Source organism: Tympanuchus pallidicinctus, unplaced genomic scaffold (genome assembly GCF_026119805.1).
Source record: "Tympanuchus pallidicinctus isolate F22 unplaced genomic scaffold, pur_lepc_1.0 scaffold5, whole genome shotgun sequence".
NCBI classification, from domain to species: domain Eukaryota; kingdom Metazoa; phylum Chordata; class Aves; order Galliformes; family Phasianidae; genus Tympanuchus; species Tympanuchus pallidicinctus.
In genome coordinates, this window is record NW_026294769.1 from 43,197,494 (window position 1) to 43,214,211 (window position 16,718).

The 16,718-nt window shown below is 38.7% G+C and overlaps 1 protein-coding gene across 1 annotated transcript in view; it reads right to left on the reverse strand.

The window, feature by feature from the left end:
* ARFGEF1 (ADP ribosylation factor guanine nucleotide exchange factor 1) overlaps positions 1-16,718 on the reverse strand; it is an 83,519-nt gene that overhangs the window by 47,450 nt on the left and 19,351 nt on the right. Inside the window, exons 2-4 of the mRNA XM_052704866.1 lie at positions 9,069-9,099; positions 3,990-4,146; positions 2,775-2,921 (exon numbers count right to left, since the gene is read on the reverse strand). Coding sequence (XP_052560826.1) covers positions 2,775-2,921; positions 3,990-4,146; positions 9,069-9,099 — 335 coding nt within the window. The remainder of the gene's footprint in view (positions 1-2,774; positions 2,922-3,989; positions 4,147-9,068; positions 9,100-16,718) is intronic.

Sequence of the window (16,718 nt, forward strand, 5' to 3'; positions counted from 1 at the left end):
TGACCAAGAAACAGCATCTAATACTATCATCTACAAACTACAGATCCTAACAGCCCACTAGAAAGCTTTTATTTAAAAAGAAAGATGACTAAAAACAATTTCTATAAAACTAGCTAAAGAAAAAAAATGACAGAGGTAAACAAACTGTAGACAACAGCTTCATTAAATACAGGTACTTTGCTTCTTTTCCTGCTCAAAATTCCTGTTACATTACACTAGCCTTCTGAAAATCAGGGAGTGGTAAGTTGAAATTCATCAACCATCCTTAATTCTCATCCTCTCGCTGTTTAACAATTCAGTTTCTGCACAGAACTTATAAAAACTCTGCTCCTGCTAATAGAAAGTATTATATGAGAAAGATGACAAATAGAAGTTGCAACAAAATTAAGTGCCACAAAAAGCTTTGCACTGCGCTCTCCCTTACTTCTAGGAGTTCGTGGGGGCTTTGTGAGACTTGCAAGTATTGAGTTAAAACATGCTGAATCCAAGGATCCTGAACTTCAGAAGAGTAAAGTTTCACCTGTTCAATGAATTACTTGGGATGCCCTGGGACACTGTCCTGAGGGACACAGGAATGGATCAGGCCTAGAAGCTCCTTAATGATACCCTTCTGAGAAAACAAGGACATTCCATACCCCAGCAGATAAAAACAAGCAGAAGCAGCAGAAAACCAGCATGGCTGAGCAAGAACCTGTTGGTCAAATGGAGGGAAGAAACATACATACAGCAGATGTAGGGATGTGTAGCCTGAGAAGAATACAGAGATGCTGTCTAGACATGACATGGTATCAGGAAAGCCAAGGCACTGGAACAGGTTGCCCAGAGAAGTTGTGGGGCCCTGGGCTGCCTGATTTGGTGGGTGGCAACCCTGTCTATGGTATGGGAGTTGGAAGTAGATGATCTTTAAGGCCTCTTCCAACCTAAGCCATCTCACGATTGCTATAAGGAAGTCATCTAAAAGCCAACAAATAGCACCATGTATGAACTCTCCCCCAACACTGGCTCATAGATCACAGAATCATCATAGAATGGCCTGGGTCGAAAAGGACCATAGTGATTATCTAGTTTCAACCCCCCTGCTTTGTGCCAAGGATTGCCAACCATTAGACCAGGCTGCCCAGACCCACATCCAGCCTTGCCTTGAATGCCTCCAGGGATGGGAGGCACTGAGGGGAGGCACTGACTAGGAGGCCAGATGCTGGAAGAATAGCTGGCAACTTAATAAAGGCCATCCTTCCAGTAGGCAGAACAAAAATAACCATCCAGGGAGGAAAGTGCTGGATTGATCAGGATTCTTAGGTTTTACAGCGATACTGGTTACAAAACTGTCTCAAAGGAACACTGATTATGTTTGAGAGAGCAAGTAGAGAAAGGTGAAGACCCAAGTCCTACATCTTCTACCTCCTGTTGGAATTAAAACTCATCAGAGAGCATTATTAATTGCCACAGAACATTCCGAAAAGGCATGAAATCCATCCTTTCATCATACTGGATCATTACGCATCATACTAAGTCATACTGTAGGTCCACAGACATCAGTTATGAAGCCTAATAGAATAACACTAACCACTAGGTTTCATTATTGCTCATGGTAGAAGCCAAAAGTTGTGGTATTCACTAATGATTTCTAACTTTCATGTTTTTTATAGTGTACATCCATTGGACACAAATGCAGTCAAAGATATCCACTTTCAGCTGGAAGGTTAATTCTGTTAGCATCTTGGCCCAGGTAATGGGCTAAGGGTTGAGAGGGTAAAATTAAGAAAGCATTTGGAGACAAGGCACTACAGCAAAGGAGAGAGAAAATGATTTCAGCCACTGAAAATAAGAATGAAAACTTTCCTTTGCAAGATAAAAAATGTCTTAAGCGCTTGGGCAAAACAGAAACACAGATGACAGAAACATCAACTCAATGTTTTTAACAACTATCTGCTGGAGAAATTGAACGTCAAGAAAAAGGATGAATGGAGCTAAGAAAAGGAATAGGAGAAACAAGTACCTAATTTGCACTAAAACAAGGAAACACGTTCTACGAGAATGTCAACCTCTCAGGATATCTACATACAAGAATATGAGCCAATAAACACTATTATTGTTACCTATCTTTTACTGTATTGTTCAGTACCACTCAACATCAAAAACATTCACAGTACAGTCAAAAGAATAGAGCATGATATTTCCATTAAGTAACTTTGATTATTTAGATATTTTCCCATAGTGAGTTTCCATAATTTGATAGGTGCAATCAGAAAACAGCTAGAGTCCACCAGAAACACCTGTATAAATTCCACAAGCATTGTTTACACAGCCCACAGAAAGAAAGACTAAATTTCTTTCAAGCATAAGCTTATGACAGAGCAGCACAGAGATATCTTGGTAGCAACTGACTACCAGGTCTAATTCCATTTCATAAAATAATTTCAAAGCAGATTTAATAATCTTAACATTTCTTAGTTACCATCATCCCCTGGCAGTACAGGATTTTTTGACAGTAATTCTTCATAATTAGAGATGCTACTGAATTGCTGTGAATGAAATTTCATCCAGTGCTCTATGTATGAGACTTTAAGCCACAACCAGGAATTCACTCAAAATGCAAAAGGAGAGAGTAGGGAAAGGAACACAGGATATTCAGCTTCCATCTCAAGCAAACAACGAAGGAAGAACTATCATTATACTCAGAAAATAAACATTTCTGCTTTTGAATTCTGAGGTCATAAACATCTTCCTGTTGTCACCACTACAAATAGGGAAGTAGTGGTTAATTGTAGTACCTTTATTATTTGTAGCTGAACTCCTTCATCTGTTTGAGGTCCTTGAAAACAGCCACATATTGTCTCAATAATTCTATCAATTAATTTTTTGCCCGGAGCTGTACTGTCTGGAGCATTCCCTGTCAGATGACCATATGCAATAAGTTTCTGGAAGAGAAAAAAACATACAGAAGAACTTAAAAAGTCAGCTTTTTGTTAAAATAAACTCATTTGATAACTCTAATTTGTACACTCTTCTTAAAAGAAAACTGTATGTTCCACACCAAATCTCAATAAACAGAAAGGACTGTTTTTCATAAGATCCTCCAGGTTTATTTAATTTTCACTCAGCAACTGTAACACGTTTGTCAAGAAGCTTAACATTAAAGCTTTTTGTTCAGTAATAAAAGTTTTTAAGAATCCCATTTGTTTTAAAAAAACCTCATATGAGATTGGTCTTCACCTGTAATCAGCATACAAATGTTTTTAATACCAAATAAACCACCAAGCACCTACAATTTTTTATTTTTTAAATGCTACTAGCTAGCTAGTCTTCTCTTTCTTTTTTTTTTTTTTTCTCTCCCTGTAGCTCTTCAACACTTTGAAAAGCAACATATTAACAAAATGAACAATATACTGGTCCTATCAATTCAAGCATGAGAATACTGTAAATTTCTACACCTATCTGTTAGCACAGCACCACTATCAGACAGCATGCCAAGTATGCAAGTGCCTGTGAATGTAAATGAACTGAGTTCACTGCTTTCAGGCCACTTGTGAGAAAAGAATAGCTAAATCCTATGCTGCAAACATAGTTCTGAAAACATTATATTTTGAGAGACTAGATACCTCATATTTAAAGTATTTTACTGCAATTACAAAAAGCGTAAAATAAATTAGACAACTATATTCCCACAGTTACTGAAATCTTAGTCTTCATTAATGGTACTGTTAGCAATTTAAGTTAAACACACGTAAGTAAAAACAGGTAGCTGCACATTAATATAAAATGGATCAAAACACGCAACTACTGGTGGTAAAGTATGTATAAATTGAACATACACAAATTATAGAGTAACTAGGACACATTCACCTATTGTCACATACACAGTTAATTTTGTTTCTTGTACATAGTTCAAGAAAAGTAATACAAAAACATTGTTACATATAACTGCTACTTTTCTTCCATATCAACAGAATTTGTATTTGACAGCTGAAACTCAACCTCATACAGACCTGTAAACAATCTAGAGATGTACTGACAATCCTGGGGCACTTTGACTGGCATGCCAATTCAAATGGTAGGAAGTACTTGTCTGCTTCAATGAAGCTCGTCTTTGATTTCACAGGTGGCAGAGTGCTTGAACCAGGTTTTGCTTCTCCATGAGGGGGGCTAAACAGAATGATTTAATTAGAATGCTGTAAGTGATCATACAAATAGTTTTCACCACTGCAACATTTATGAAATAAACATAAAGAAAATTAATATTAGGAAGGAATAACTTCTACAAAGTTAACACACAAAGGTAATATAAGTATTCTTAACAGCTTGTATAGTATCTTTGTTTTATGGAACAGCAAATTGACTTATTTATAGAATAAGTAGGTATCCAGTGGTCCCTGCTGGTTGGAAGGAATAGAAACTTGTTTCCTCTGAAAACAGAAAAAACCTCTCCCTACAGTAGGTGAAGTTGTTAGGGGGGAGCAGCATGTGGAGCACAAAGAGAAGAAAGGAACAAGAATTTCATTAAACATCACTTCTCTAGGAATTAACACTCAATGTGGAAGTCTAATAAAAAGTTACATTACTGAAGCAGATAAAATTTAGATGTTTAGACGATGCTGGAAGTTAGAAATTACAACTACTATACTACAACTTTGGTTCAGTATTTCAGAGGGAGTACATACATTCTGGAGGTTAGATCTTAAACATCAATTAAACATCAATTCTGGATATAAATTGAGGGGAAAATAAACTAACAAAAATAAATCCATAAAACTTTTTATTTTAAACAGTTTTAGCTGTACTTCAGATGACACCACAGAATTTTAGGGTTCAGTGTTTACCAACATACCTAATAATCTGAAAGTACTGTAAGTATGTAACATTTAAGAAGATTATTACGAAGACTATTAAGAGTTTAACTGCTTACAGTATCTCTAATACATAAATCTCTCTACGTATCTTTACCTACAAAGTAAACTACACTACCTTACACAGATTTGATAAATCGTTCAAAGAAAAAAGCATAACCTTGTGTTCTGTAGCAAAAGATTACAGAATTATTGCAGTAATACTTAAATAAATGTAAATAAATAAATTTATAGAATAGCTGATTTCAAATCAAGGCCCTCCACATTTGTGTCAAATAAAAGCTCTTGTTTCAAGGAAGTTTTTCTATCATCCTGGGTACGAAAATGTTTTTCAAGTTGCTGAAATACACGAATGAACTGTTAAGAGTTTATTGTATCTCCAAGGAACAGATGCACTCCCAAGCTGCACTCCCAAGCCCCACAGCAGAAGCCTTAAACTAACCAAGCTGATAAAATATTAGTATTTCAGCTTTTTAAGGAGCAAGCTGAAATTTTCAAATCCTTGAGAAAATATCTGGTATCATATTCAAACACCAATCCTTGTTTGGGCACTTTAAAAGTGTAAATTTCTAAATTCCAAGTCTTAATAAGGAATAGTTGGTGTTAAGACTCTACTTTTCTATTAAGTAGTTCCTCTTTTCAAGATGTAAGGATTTATCCCCATATATTTTTTTTTCCTTAAAGAAAAATAGAGGCTTGCTCTTCAATCGGATACATAATTTTTACTTATTGCTCAATAATTGCTTTGCTGTAGACGGAGCAAAGCAATTTTTTAGACAACTCAAATCAGATAAGTTGCTGAAGAATGCTATTCTTATACACTCTCAAGTCTCTCTGAAATTTCTGTAGGAGCTCGTCTGTGAGGAATGGAAAGATGGCATCTCTTGTTACAGTCTTTAAACAGACTGCTCTACATCTATTGATATCATTAAAATTAGGTTTAAATGATTCTTTGTAAATAAAACTGTAGCTTTTCATAAATAAGGAACAAGCCATGATGAGACTCAGAAAATGATGAGCCTACTACAGAAAGCTACTGCAGAAGCATGAAGCTTCTTTTAGGTGTAGGCTGGGAAGATAACTCAAGAATCCATCACCTTGTTGATGATGAAAAGGAGTGGACAGCAGGGAGAAGAGAGACCCAAAGGTCATCTTAATACCAGCCAAGAAATTACTTTGTCTGGCTGTTTTCTGTCTGTTTCCCCCCTCTGCAACTCCCTTCCCATCTGACCATGTAACCGGAAACTGTCTAACAAAACCTTCCTCCACCAAGAGCTCTACCAAGTATGAGGAATATAAAAATCAGCTAATATTTACATAAATGATTCTATGACCCCCTAGGAGGAGATCCCATATCTGTCTGGGCCCTGTGCAAGCGATTCGGTACCACGAAGCACAGCAGCGCTGCCTGATAGGCAGAGAGTTGCGGCTCTGGGTCTGGCCCTGGTCACCACTGCGAAGACAAACACAGAACTTATTTTCTCCTCTAGGCTCACATATTTGTTACCGTTCTGTGCTCTTAGGAGAACACTGAGAGGCCTGAAGAGAGGAAGTGAGAAGCAAAATTTAAAGGCACAACATGTCCCGCTCTGGTAAATACTACCTATTCTGTTTAGTTTGGGTGATTCTATGTGGAGCTAGGAGTTGGATTCGATGATCCTTATGAGTCCCTTCCAACTTGACATTTTCTATGACTCTATATCACTTATGGAAACAAGCTAATCTATACATCAAATGATGAATTTTTAAAATGATTTTGGCAGCTTCAGCTGTATAACGGTTACATAAATCACCCTGTCCTTTTCTATTCCCCTTTGTGTCACTGCCAAACACCAGTTCTGTTTAGACAGAAAACAAACTAAAACAAAGAAGCTGTTTTCTGTGTAAAATTATGGGGAAGTATAATCTATTTTTCAGCACATTCCAGGTGAACGGTGAGAGCCTTTTGCTAGAGCAGGAATTGAAAAAAATTAACCAATTATCACTGTAAGACCTTTGCTAAGATACTCAAATCTCAATTACAGCTATCAAAATATGAATATTTTATAAACTAAGAAGTTTCCCTATTTGGAGACCTATAAAAAGAACTCCTTCTCATGCATGTAAAAAAAACCAACAGACTTTATGGTAAGATTGGCATAAATCCAATCACAGCTCAAGTCCAGCAATGCCTTCAAAGCAAAAGGCTACTGCCAGAATAAAGACAGCACTAAAGAAATCCAAATCTATTTATCAAGCACGCACAGACAAGACCTACATTTCATACCACAAAATCGCAACTTGAAATACTGACTGAACAGAATATAAGCACTTGAAAGTTCAGAAGAGCTGTTCTGAAAGTAATGCCTCCTATCATGTTACTACACTGGCCCATGACCTCAGAGGCAGATGTTGGTGATATGGCAGTAAAGGCTGAACCTTCCTGCCAATATTCCATACACGCTGTTGCTGTTTGACAGCTGGCAGCAGAAGGGGCAGTCTGATAAAATGATGCCTGACAAGTGCTGATGAAGCAAAGGTGTGTTCCTCCATGTAGAAAAAGTTGCACCCACTGACATGCATTGATACTTGCTGAACGTTTAAGGAGACCAAACAGTGGATGTGAGCACAGTGAGGCAGTGGGTAGTGCATTTCAGCAGTGGCGACAGTGGGTCACCTCCACTGGTGTGGACTGTTACAAGTGTCACATGTAGGCTCTTGTTCATCACTGGCAAAAATGCAGAGAAAATACAGTGGTGACTGTATTGAAAAATAGTGTTTTGTAACTGAAAATTTGCTCCATCAAACAGTGTTATTGTGCTCTTTGTGGTTTCTGTGGAAATAAATAGGAGGCATTACTTTGAGAGCAACCGAAGTTTATTACAGTTCAGCTCTACCATTATTTTTTTGATGGCATTTAACTGCAGGACAAGATATTACTTATCCTTACTCAGTGCCCAGAACAAACACCACTCACTGAATATTTCACGTTATGCAATTTTATTTTTTCTTTCAATTCTTTATAATGTGGACTTTTATTTTATTTATTCTACTGTTAACAAAGCTTTTTATAGGAACAGAACATTACCATCTGCCTGAGACTGGTGCTCAGTGCAACATTATCCGAACACCGCACAAATCTTAGATCTGTTTTTACAATCTAAGAGTTGATAGTATTGATTTTACTTTACTAGAGGGAACTGAAGAATAGTGACTTAATCAGATGCCTCCATTAATTTTTGTATGCCCAATCTGAAATGTCATTAGAATAAATTGTTCAGTGTATTCGATATTAAATAAATCCTGATATCTGAAATAAAGTTCTTGCTTGCTTCTATTCCAGCTAGAACTGTTTAAATTTCCCAAACAAAATCCATAGCACTTCACTTGAGTGCCCAAAGGATAAAGCAGAAATTGTTAGCAGCCAGTTCTGACAACTGTGGTTTAAATTATTTGCCTAAAAGAAAAATTCATTTCCAGAGCAGAGAAACAGGTCCCCATGTAGCATTCAAATTCTTATGCCATAAGAACAGTTCTTCAGTCTCATCCACAAATCTGGTTCTTTCAGCAAGCAGTAAGAACTGTCATAGCAATGCCATGACTCATGGTTAATGATGTACACTCAAAGATAAGGAAGATCCTGTGGAACATGTAATTAAGTACTAATAATGCATTCAGTCTATCAATACTTAACACATTACTCACTGACAATAGAAGGGAATTGAATACCACTCTGCCTTCTGCCTTCACTTCCTCTAGAGGAACTGCCCACAGAAATCTAGACCTATTCCCTACAAAATCCTTTCCACACTATCTTTTCAAATTACACCACTCTACCCATTCTCACTTACCCATTTCAGCCTCTCTCTCCTTACCTGCTCACAGTTCAAGTATTTTACATGCATTCCAGGTCTTTGTCCTCCTCTGAACTCACATGAAATCCTTTTCAGCTCATATCCCTCCCTACAAAGTAATTTTCTCATCTACTCCTACCCTTGCCAGCCATTTTCAATCAGTCCCCTCTAAGCTGTCTCCTACCTCTACTCCCAGGTCCTGTGCCTTCTAACCTAAGAGACAATAATAGAAGCAGCACTAGCAGCACTTCTAGAGTGTTTCTGGATACCACCAATCTTATAAAATGAGAAAGCTTCTCAGAGTGAGCCCATAATCACAACTCAGAATAAGCATGGCACAAATTATAAGACAAAGCACAATTAGTCAATATAAACAACTACCACATACCTTTGCTTCTCTGTTTCAGTCTTTATTTCCTCTGTAAAATGAAACAAAGGCATAGTTATGGAAACGGAGTCATAGGCACAAAAAAAAAGTCAAATGTTAATTTAAAATGTTTGGAAAGTGACACTATTTAGGCAAGCATTTGAAGTGGAAACTTAGAACAGCAAATAAACGGTTCTAAGCAGTTTTGTTAAAAGTTTCTACTATTCCATTGCATTGGTTGCAACTATATCAAAATCACGTTACAAATCTGCATGACAAACTAAGCACTTAAGCTTGCATCCAGTCATGGCAACAAAACACTATAAGCCCAAAATGTTTCTGCAGAAGTGCGTTCCAGAAGGCTGTGTTTCTGTCTTTCACAGTTTGAATACATAGAAATAATGAGGAAAATTCAAAATACTAAAACTATTCATCTATTCATAAGCAGTGACTTTGCTGCTCATTAAATGTGGATTTTTACAGATAACAACAAAAAAGCCACTGAGGGATTTGGGCTTGTTTAGCTTGGAGAAAACGCTCTGGAGAGAGCTCACTACAGCCTGCCAGTACTTGAAGGAAGCTTTCAAACAGGAAGAGGACTGACTTTTTACACTATCTGATAGTGACAGGACAAAGGGAAACAGCCTTAAACTAAAAGAGGGAAATTTAGGTTAGATGTTAGGTGGAAATTCTTTACTCAAAGGGTTGTGAGGCACTGGTACAGCCTGCCCAGAGAAGCTGTGGATACCCCATCCCTGGGGATGCTTAAGGCCAGGCTGGATGGGGCCCTGGGCAGCGTGAGCTGGTGGGTGGCTTCACCTGGAGTGCTGTCTGGGCTCACAAGAGAGCTGGACGTAACGGATAGAATCCAGTGAAAGGTAACAAAGATAATAAAGGGACTGGATAACATCATTCCAGAGAGCTGGGACTGCTCAACCTGGAGAAGATGAGGCTCAGAAAATATCTCATCAATGGCTGTAAAAGGGAAGGTACAGAGAGGACAGCACCAGGCTCTTTTCAATTGTTTCCAGTGCCAGAACAAGAGGTAATGGACACAAACTGCAACGCAGGAGGTTCTCTCTGAACATCATGCAGCACTTCTCTGCAGTGTGGGTGACTGGCCTGGGTTGTTCAGAGAAACTGTGGAGTCTCTCACTGGAGATCAACAGCTGCCTGGACAACAGGCCTGGGCCCCCTGCTCTGGAGTCCTGCTTGAGCAGGGGCTGGGCCAGATCAGGTTGGGAGACAGAGGGCCCTGTCAACCTCAGCTGTTCTGTGACCATATCTCAGTTTGATAACATCCAGAAATAACACACCAGCATTAGGAAGATTAGAGTTCAATACAGTGTTATTTAAGCCTGAAGACACTGCTCCATTCGCTTTAGAATTTTATCTTAAAACAGAGTCCATTAGGCAAAAAGGACTAATGACTTCTCCTCAGCTGTTAGCTCTCCTCTCTCAGAAACAAGGAAAAAAAACAACAAACCAGCGTCAAGCCTAATAACACAAATTCATTTTACGTTGACATTTCTAAAATCCAAGAAAATTGTATATATACACAATAGTTTATTTAACAATTTTACTTAAGATCATTCAGGTGTAGGAGTCAAGCACCCTTTACTGACAACACAAATATTTATGTATTTGTAAGTTACTTTATACTATATTGTTTGTGGAAAACAATAATAAAGGAGGCTGAAGATGGAAAATTATCAGAATTTTTCTTTGGGGTTCTAAAAATGGCAACAGTAAAACCCTTCTTAAGGAAGGAAAACAGCTCTGTGATCTTCTCTAGAAATCTAGTTTGGGAAATCTCGTAGAAAGGAAATAAAGAGGAAAAAAAGTTGATAAAAATGAAAAAACAGAAAATCTGATTTGTTTCAGAAACACAAACCAAAAATCTTCACAAAAACAACAGTAAGTGTTCTCTTTCCACATACTCCAAAGTGCAAAGCTTCACCTCATGAATAACTGTGGTTGCCTTCCTGAACGTGCACCACACTGCTGGAATGCTTAAAACCCTTAAAGCTTGCCTTAAGGGGCAGATTATAATGGAACTCTGCCATTACCGAGAATGGAAAGAATTATGATTATTGAATATGAGAATTACTTAAGGAAGTACAAGGCAGCTCTTCAGCTACACTTCTGTGTCCTTAGCCCCTCCAATCTCCCATGCACAATAGTATCTCTATTAAAAGCAAGACCTAAGCTCAAATATTCTTCCTGCACTATTAAAAGTAGATGTGACAACAGGTGAGTGTTCAGCTGTTCTCAGCAGTTTTACAAGATAGAAAACATGGGTTCAACTGTATGCTTAAACACATTTCTTCACCTGGAAGCACTGCATAAACAGACACAGTCTCCCACAGAGAAACATAAAACAACATTCCTGAAAATGAATATTAGAATTAGTGGCTCCACTTTGCTCTCTTTTTATTCCTAACCTGAAAGAACATATCAAACTGTGCAATCCTGGTACTACGAGAGGTCATCTGAATTTACTCCATAAAATTTCTCAGCCAATTCGTAGAACCATAGAATGGCTTGAATTGGAAGGGAACTTTCAGCTCACCCAGTCCCAAGCGCTGCCATGGGCTGGTTGCTCCCACCAGCTCATGCTGTCCAGGACCCCATCCCACCTGGCCCTGAGCACCTTCAGGGATGGGGCACCCACAGCTCTCTGGGCAGCAGTGCCAGTGACAGTTGCTGTGGTCTCTTCTTCACCTTCTACCCCAAAAGCTTGTGGCAGAGGGTTTGGGTATTTTTGAACTGCTGCTAGATTTTCTTTTCTTCCTTGAGCAACTGTGTGAGCTGCCCTATGCCAGGGTAGCTCCTGCTCCAGGAGGGGGGTGGGCCTGGAGGAGCCAGGGGCTGCCATCCACAGGGGAGTTGGACTAGATGACCTTTAAAGGTCCCTTCCAACTCAAACAATTCTATGATTCTTTGTTTTATAAACTGCAACAGTCCTTGAAAGATAATTAAAATAAATAACCCAGTGTGAACCGATTAGAGCCCTCCTTACACTGTTTAAAATCTAAGAGGTTGTCTTTGGAATAGGTCACCATAATTCATAAGAGAAAATGGAAATTTTTGCAACTGAAGTATATTGCAATTACAAGGAAAGATTTTTTGGAAGCATTAATCTAATTACGCAACACTACTATTTCAAGCAGCATTGTGCAACTCTGTTAATGTAACGTACAGGTGTCATAACCTTAAATAAAAAACCAAACATCTTCAAAGCAGCCAACACCAATTCTTTTAGGAGGCTAGAACATTTTAAGTGGGAAATAAATAAGCACATGCTATGAGACTATTGCTCTGAGTAAGACAGACATCAGACTGAGAGTTTACTTTCACCCTTGAGGAAAGAGAATATCTTATTTTCCTGCACTGATAGCTCCCTCTCCTCTCCACACCAAAACACAATTCAATCACAATACAATTACATGGTCACGTAATAACCACATTCAGTAGGAAGCATACATAAACCTGAGAAGCATTATCAGCAGGGAAAAAAAAACAAAAAACACATCAGATCATAATCAAGAAAAGTAACAGTTCTTACACTAGCTAAATAATCCCTTGATGGCAGATGAACTGAAAGACTGATGCATTACTTTTCAATGGGAAGAAGTACTTCCTAAAACTCCCAATAATTATTTAGAAAAGCAAGATGAAGCCTGGCACAAGCTGTGGGCTGCTTCCTTGTTTTGTTCAACTCCTCTCCAAAGCACACACCCAAAACCACAAAGGCAAGAGTCAAGGGCTGGAAAAGCTTATTATCCAAGCATGACAGATCATTTTGAGAAGGAAGCATAAGGGAAGACTTAAGAAGCTAGAATAGAGGAAGAAAATCGTAGAAAAGGACTACAGCTTCCAAAGTTTTTCTGCATTATCAAAAAATAACTACTGTGGAAAATAACTCCTATTAGTCTATGACATCAAAATGATGATGCATTCAAAAATGTAATTTATTGGGGTGAAATGCAGCAGAAATAACAAGAAATGAATTCCCTCAAACTCTTTCATACATAGTTCTAGAAGAAGACTTGCTTAATAGAGCCCTAAACAGAGTTAAAAGAAATGTGGCTCTTACTACTATTATTATTTACTATAAAATAAGAAAATACTTCAAAGGTTCTTTACACAGTTTGATGGCAAGAAAATAACATACATTTAAATACATTTCTCACACATTTTCCCATTCTCACACAGAATTGTATTCAAAAAGCAAGAGAACATCTTCCCACAATACTCTATTCCAAACAAGTAACTTTGCCTGCCAGAGAAGCACACATTAGGTCAATTCAACAAAGACTCGCACATTGGAATACTAATATTCAGAGTAAACAGAATTGAAGCTTATTTACCTAAATGAAAGCTTACTGGAACAGAAAACATCCAGTGTTTTCACTGGAGGAAAACAAGCTAGCACATAAACATTACGTCTCAGATTTATTCACCTATATGTTAATGTGATGTGTCCACACAGACAAGGGTTTGTGAAGAGAGCTGTGTCCGGAGAACACACAGCACAGAAGTCCTCATGCCTCCAGTCAGAGCCTCTGCTCACCCCCTGCTCCTGTTCCAAGGTGTTTTCCTGTACTGACAGTGTATGGAGAGTAGCAATAAGCAAATTTAGTTCTTGATGCTTTCCTTTTCCACTTTGTTTTTAACTGTAGAGGTGTAACTGACTTTCACTAACTTTCAATACGTCCATCTGCAGTGTTAATCCCTTTCAGTATAAGTAAATAAACAGCAATCCAAAAATGACAACTTTTTAGAAGTATCACTAGGACTCTAAACTACCGTAAAAATAATTAAGCAGTTTGGTACAATACTGTTAATCTCAATGATCGTATCAGGTTGACCTCCCTCAAATTGGTACTGGAGTATGCAAATTCACTACAGGAAAGTTGTACTGAACTGAGCAGTGCTTTAGCCTCCAGAAGAAACCATTCACTACTAAAAGTGAAGTTCTTTCTTACACAGAATTCTCAAGATACAAGTAACAATGTGTCCTCCTGTAAGCCCTGTAAATAGCTTTCCCCATGACATCTTCTAGAACGCACACATCTCCTGCCTTGCCCCAAATCCTCATAAACTGTTATTATGGACCAAAAAAAAATAAAAAAAATCTTCTTTATGGGACTCCAGGAAGAGTCTGACAGCAGCATAGTACTGTTTCAATCCAGAAAGCCAACCTTACCCTAATTAGAAAGGAGTGGAAAGAACACAAAACAGGTACATGCATTTGTAGCACCTGAGCGTGAACTTCAGCTGTGTGCCTTCTCTCTGATCTAATAATGTACCACGTCCTTAGCTCAGCTCTTAGAATTGGCACCCAGTTTTAATTTATTTATGCACCTGCTCTTCTTACTACTGTTAGTTGCTGGAGTCCCTTAAGCTTTCTTTTTATCCATCTCTTCTATCTGCAAGATCACAGCTCACACAGCTGTGTGCAGGCTCTGTGTAGATACAGGCACTGCTATGGTTTACATTCAATTAAGGCCATAACAGCAAGTCATTCTTATATACACAAAATAGACTTAAGAACATAGTTAAAAACTTCTACTCTCTTTCCATTTCAGCATTTATTATGCTGTTACAACTTCACACCTACAGGCATTGAGGGAATAACTAAGCAAGTAGCAATTAATCACATAATGAAAAAAATGTTCCAAACAAACACCAATTATATTTCAAGTCTGACAGCTCTTGCTGAAATTCAGTGGAGATCCTCCTTGCCCTACTCTGCAAAACTCTGAAACCTCTGGCCAACTGCAATACTATGGTATATCTCAATAGCTTCAAAAAAACAGGGAATTAGCCTTTGAAGTATGCAGAGAACTAAGTATGTGTACATACACATGCATACATATAAGCAAGAGAACTCTTCACAGGTGAGGTACTTCAACTTCAGATGGCACTTATAATGTTCCTTTGTTATATTCACTCCAGCTTTAGTGGAATATGCAATTTATTATACTTTATCTTCTGATCTGTAAGAGGTTTGAGGCAAACCTGTTGAAAAATAATGAAATACCATTATTTGCACATCTGCTACTCGAAACACAGCAACTGTGCCTAATGGTCCATATTGTGCTTTTCATCTATAAAGTAATCTTCTCATTTTTCTTCATAGTCATTCACACAAACAAGAGCTACAACTCCCTTCCCTTGCTCACAACAGAATTCATTTGGGAATACCCAACCCTGGTGTGAATTCAGAAACCTAAATTCATAACCTGACTTGACTCAGCCAACTGCACCACCTACTCCTCTCTGGGTCTTTAAGTATGATGTTTTCCAAGAGAGAATCACTAGCAAACCTATTCAAAAGAATAAACTGCTGGCTGCTTTCTGCTCAAAATTAATTCAGAATAGTTCAATGCAAGGGTGTTTTATGACTAGAATTTCTGTAGTAACTTTCTATTTCCAAAGCCAAGTCAAGAATACTGTCAAGTTGCTTCACTCTTCACAGGGAATGAAGAGGGGGGACACTCAGATGTAGGTCACACATTACCAAGAATAACTGAATTGCTTTCAGTAGCATTTATATTCTAACATGTGGCTGAAAAGCTCTTTCTCTGTAGCAGTAAATCCCTCTGCTTCCCTCCAGTATTTTACAAGTCTCCATCTTTTCTTAAATCTATAGATAAATCCCAGAAGTATCCAAACTTCTGTCTTCAAACCTCAAAGACATCTCTTATACTGAGATCAAAATCTAAGAGTGAAGGAACTGTTTACATCTTTAAACAGTTAAAAGAAGAGGATAGCTACGTACCTTTATTTTATCAAATAGTGCACACCTTTAAACCACCTTCCCCCAGATGTTTTTTGATACATTCTCCCATTACACTCAGACACTGGTTTTATTCAGAACTCACTGTACAAGTTGCTGAGAAGATGCATTAACACATACACAATTCTGTTTCTTACCAAATACAGTCACCTACACGGACTATAGGAAAGATCCTGATGATCTTTTGATCTCAATGCCTTCTTTACATCTGCCTTTAACAGCCAGGGCAGTTATCCTCTGGGCTTTTTATGCCTCGATCTGGAAGTCTGGGACACTGCACAGAAAATGCCCCCAGTGATTCAGGTGGAGACAGTCAGAGAGCTCCTCCTCCATCTGGACTGTCACAAGTCCATGGGACCAGATGGGCTGCACCCTCGGCAGAGGTGATTGCTGAGCCCCTCTCGGCCATCTATCAGTGCTCCTGGTTAACTGGTGAGGTCCCAGAGGATTGGAGGCTTGCTGATGTACTCCCATCTTCAAGAAAGGCCGTAAGGAGGATCTGGGGAACTATAGGCCTGTCAGCCTGACCTCAGTACCAGGGAAGGTTATCGAGCAAATCATCTTGGATGACACTGCACAGTATGTGCGTGGTGTCCAGGGGATCAGACCCAGCCAGCACGGGTTCGTGAAAGGCAGGTTGTGTTTGACCAACCTCATCTCTTTCTACAACTGGTAGACCAGTCTGACAGATGAGGGAAGGGCTGTTGATGTAGTCTGCCTAGACTTCAGCAAAGCCTTTGACACGGTCCCTCACAGGCTTCTTCTGGGGAAACTGGCTGCCCGTGGTCTGAACAGATATACCCTTCTTTGGGTAAGGAACTGGCTACAGGGCCGTGCCCAGCGGGTCGTGGTGAATGGAGTGA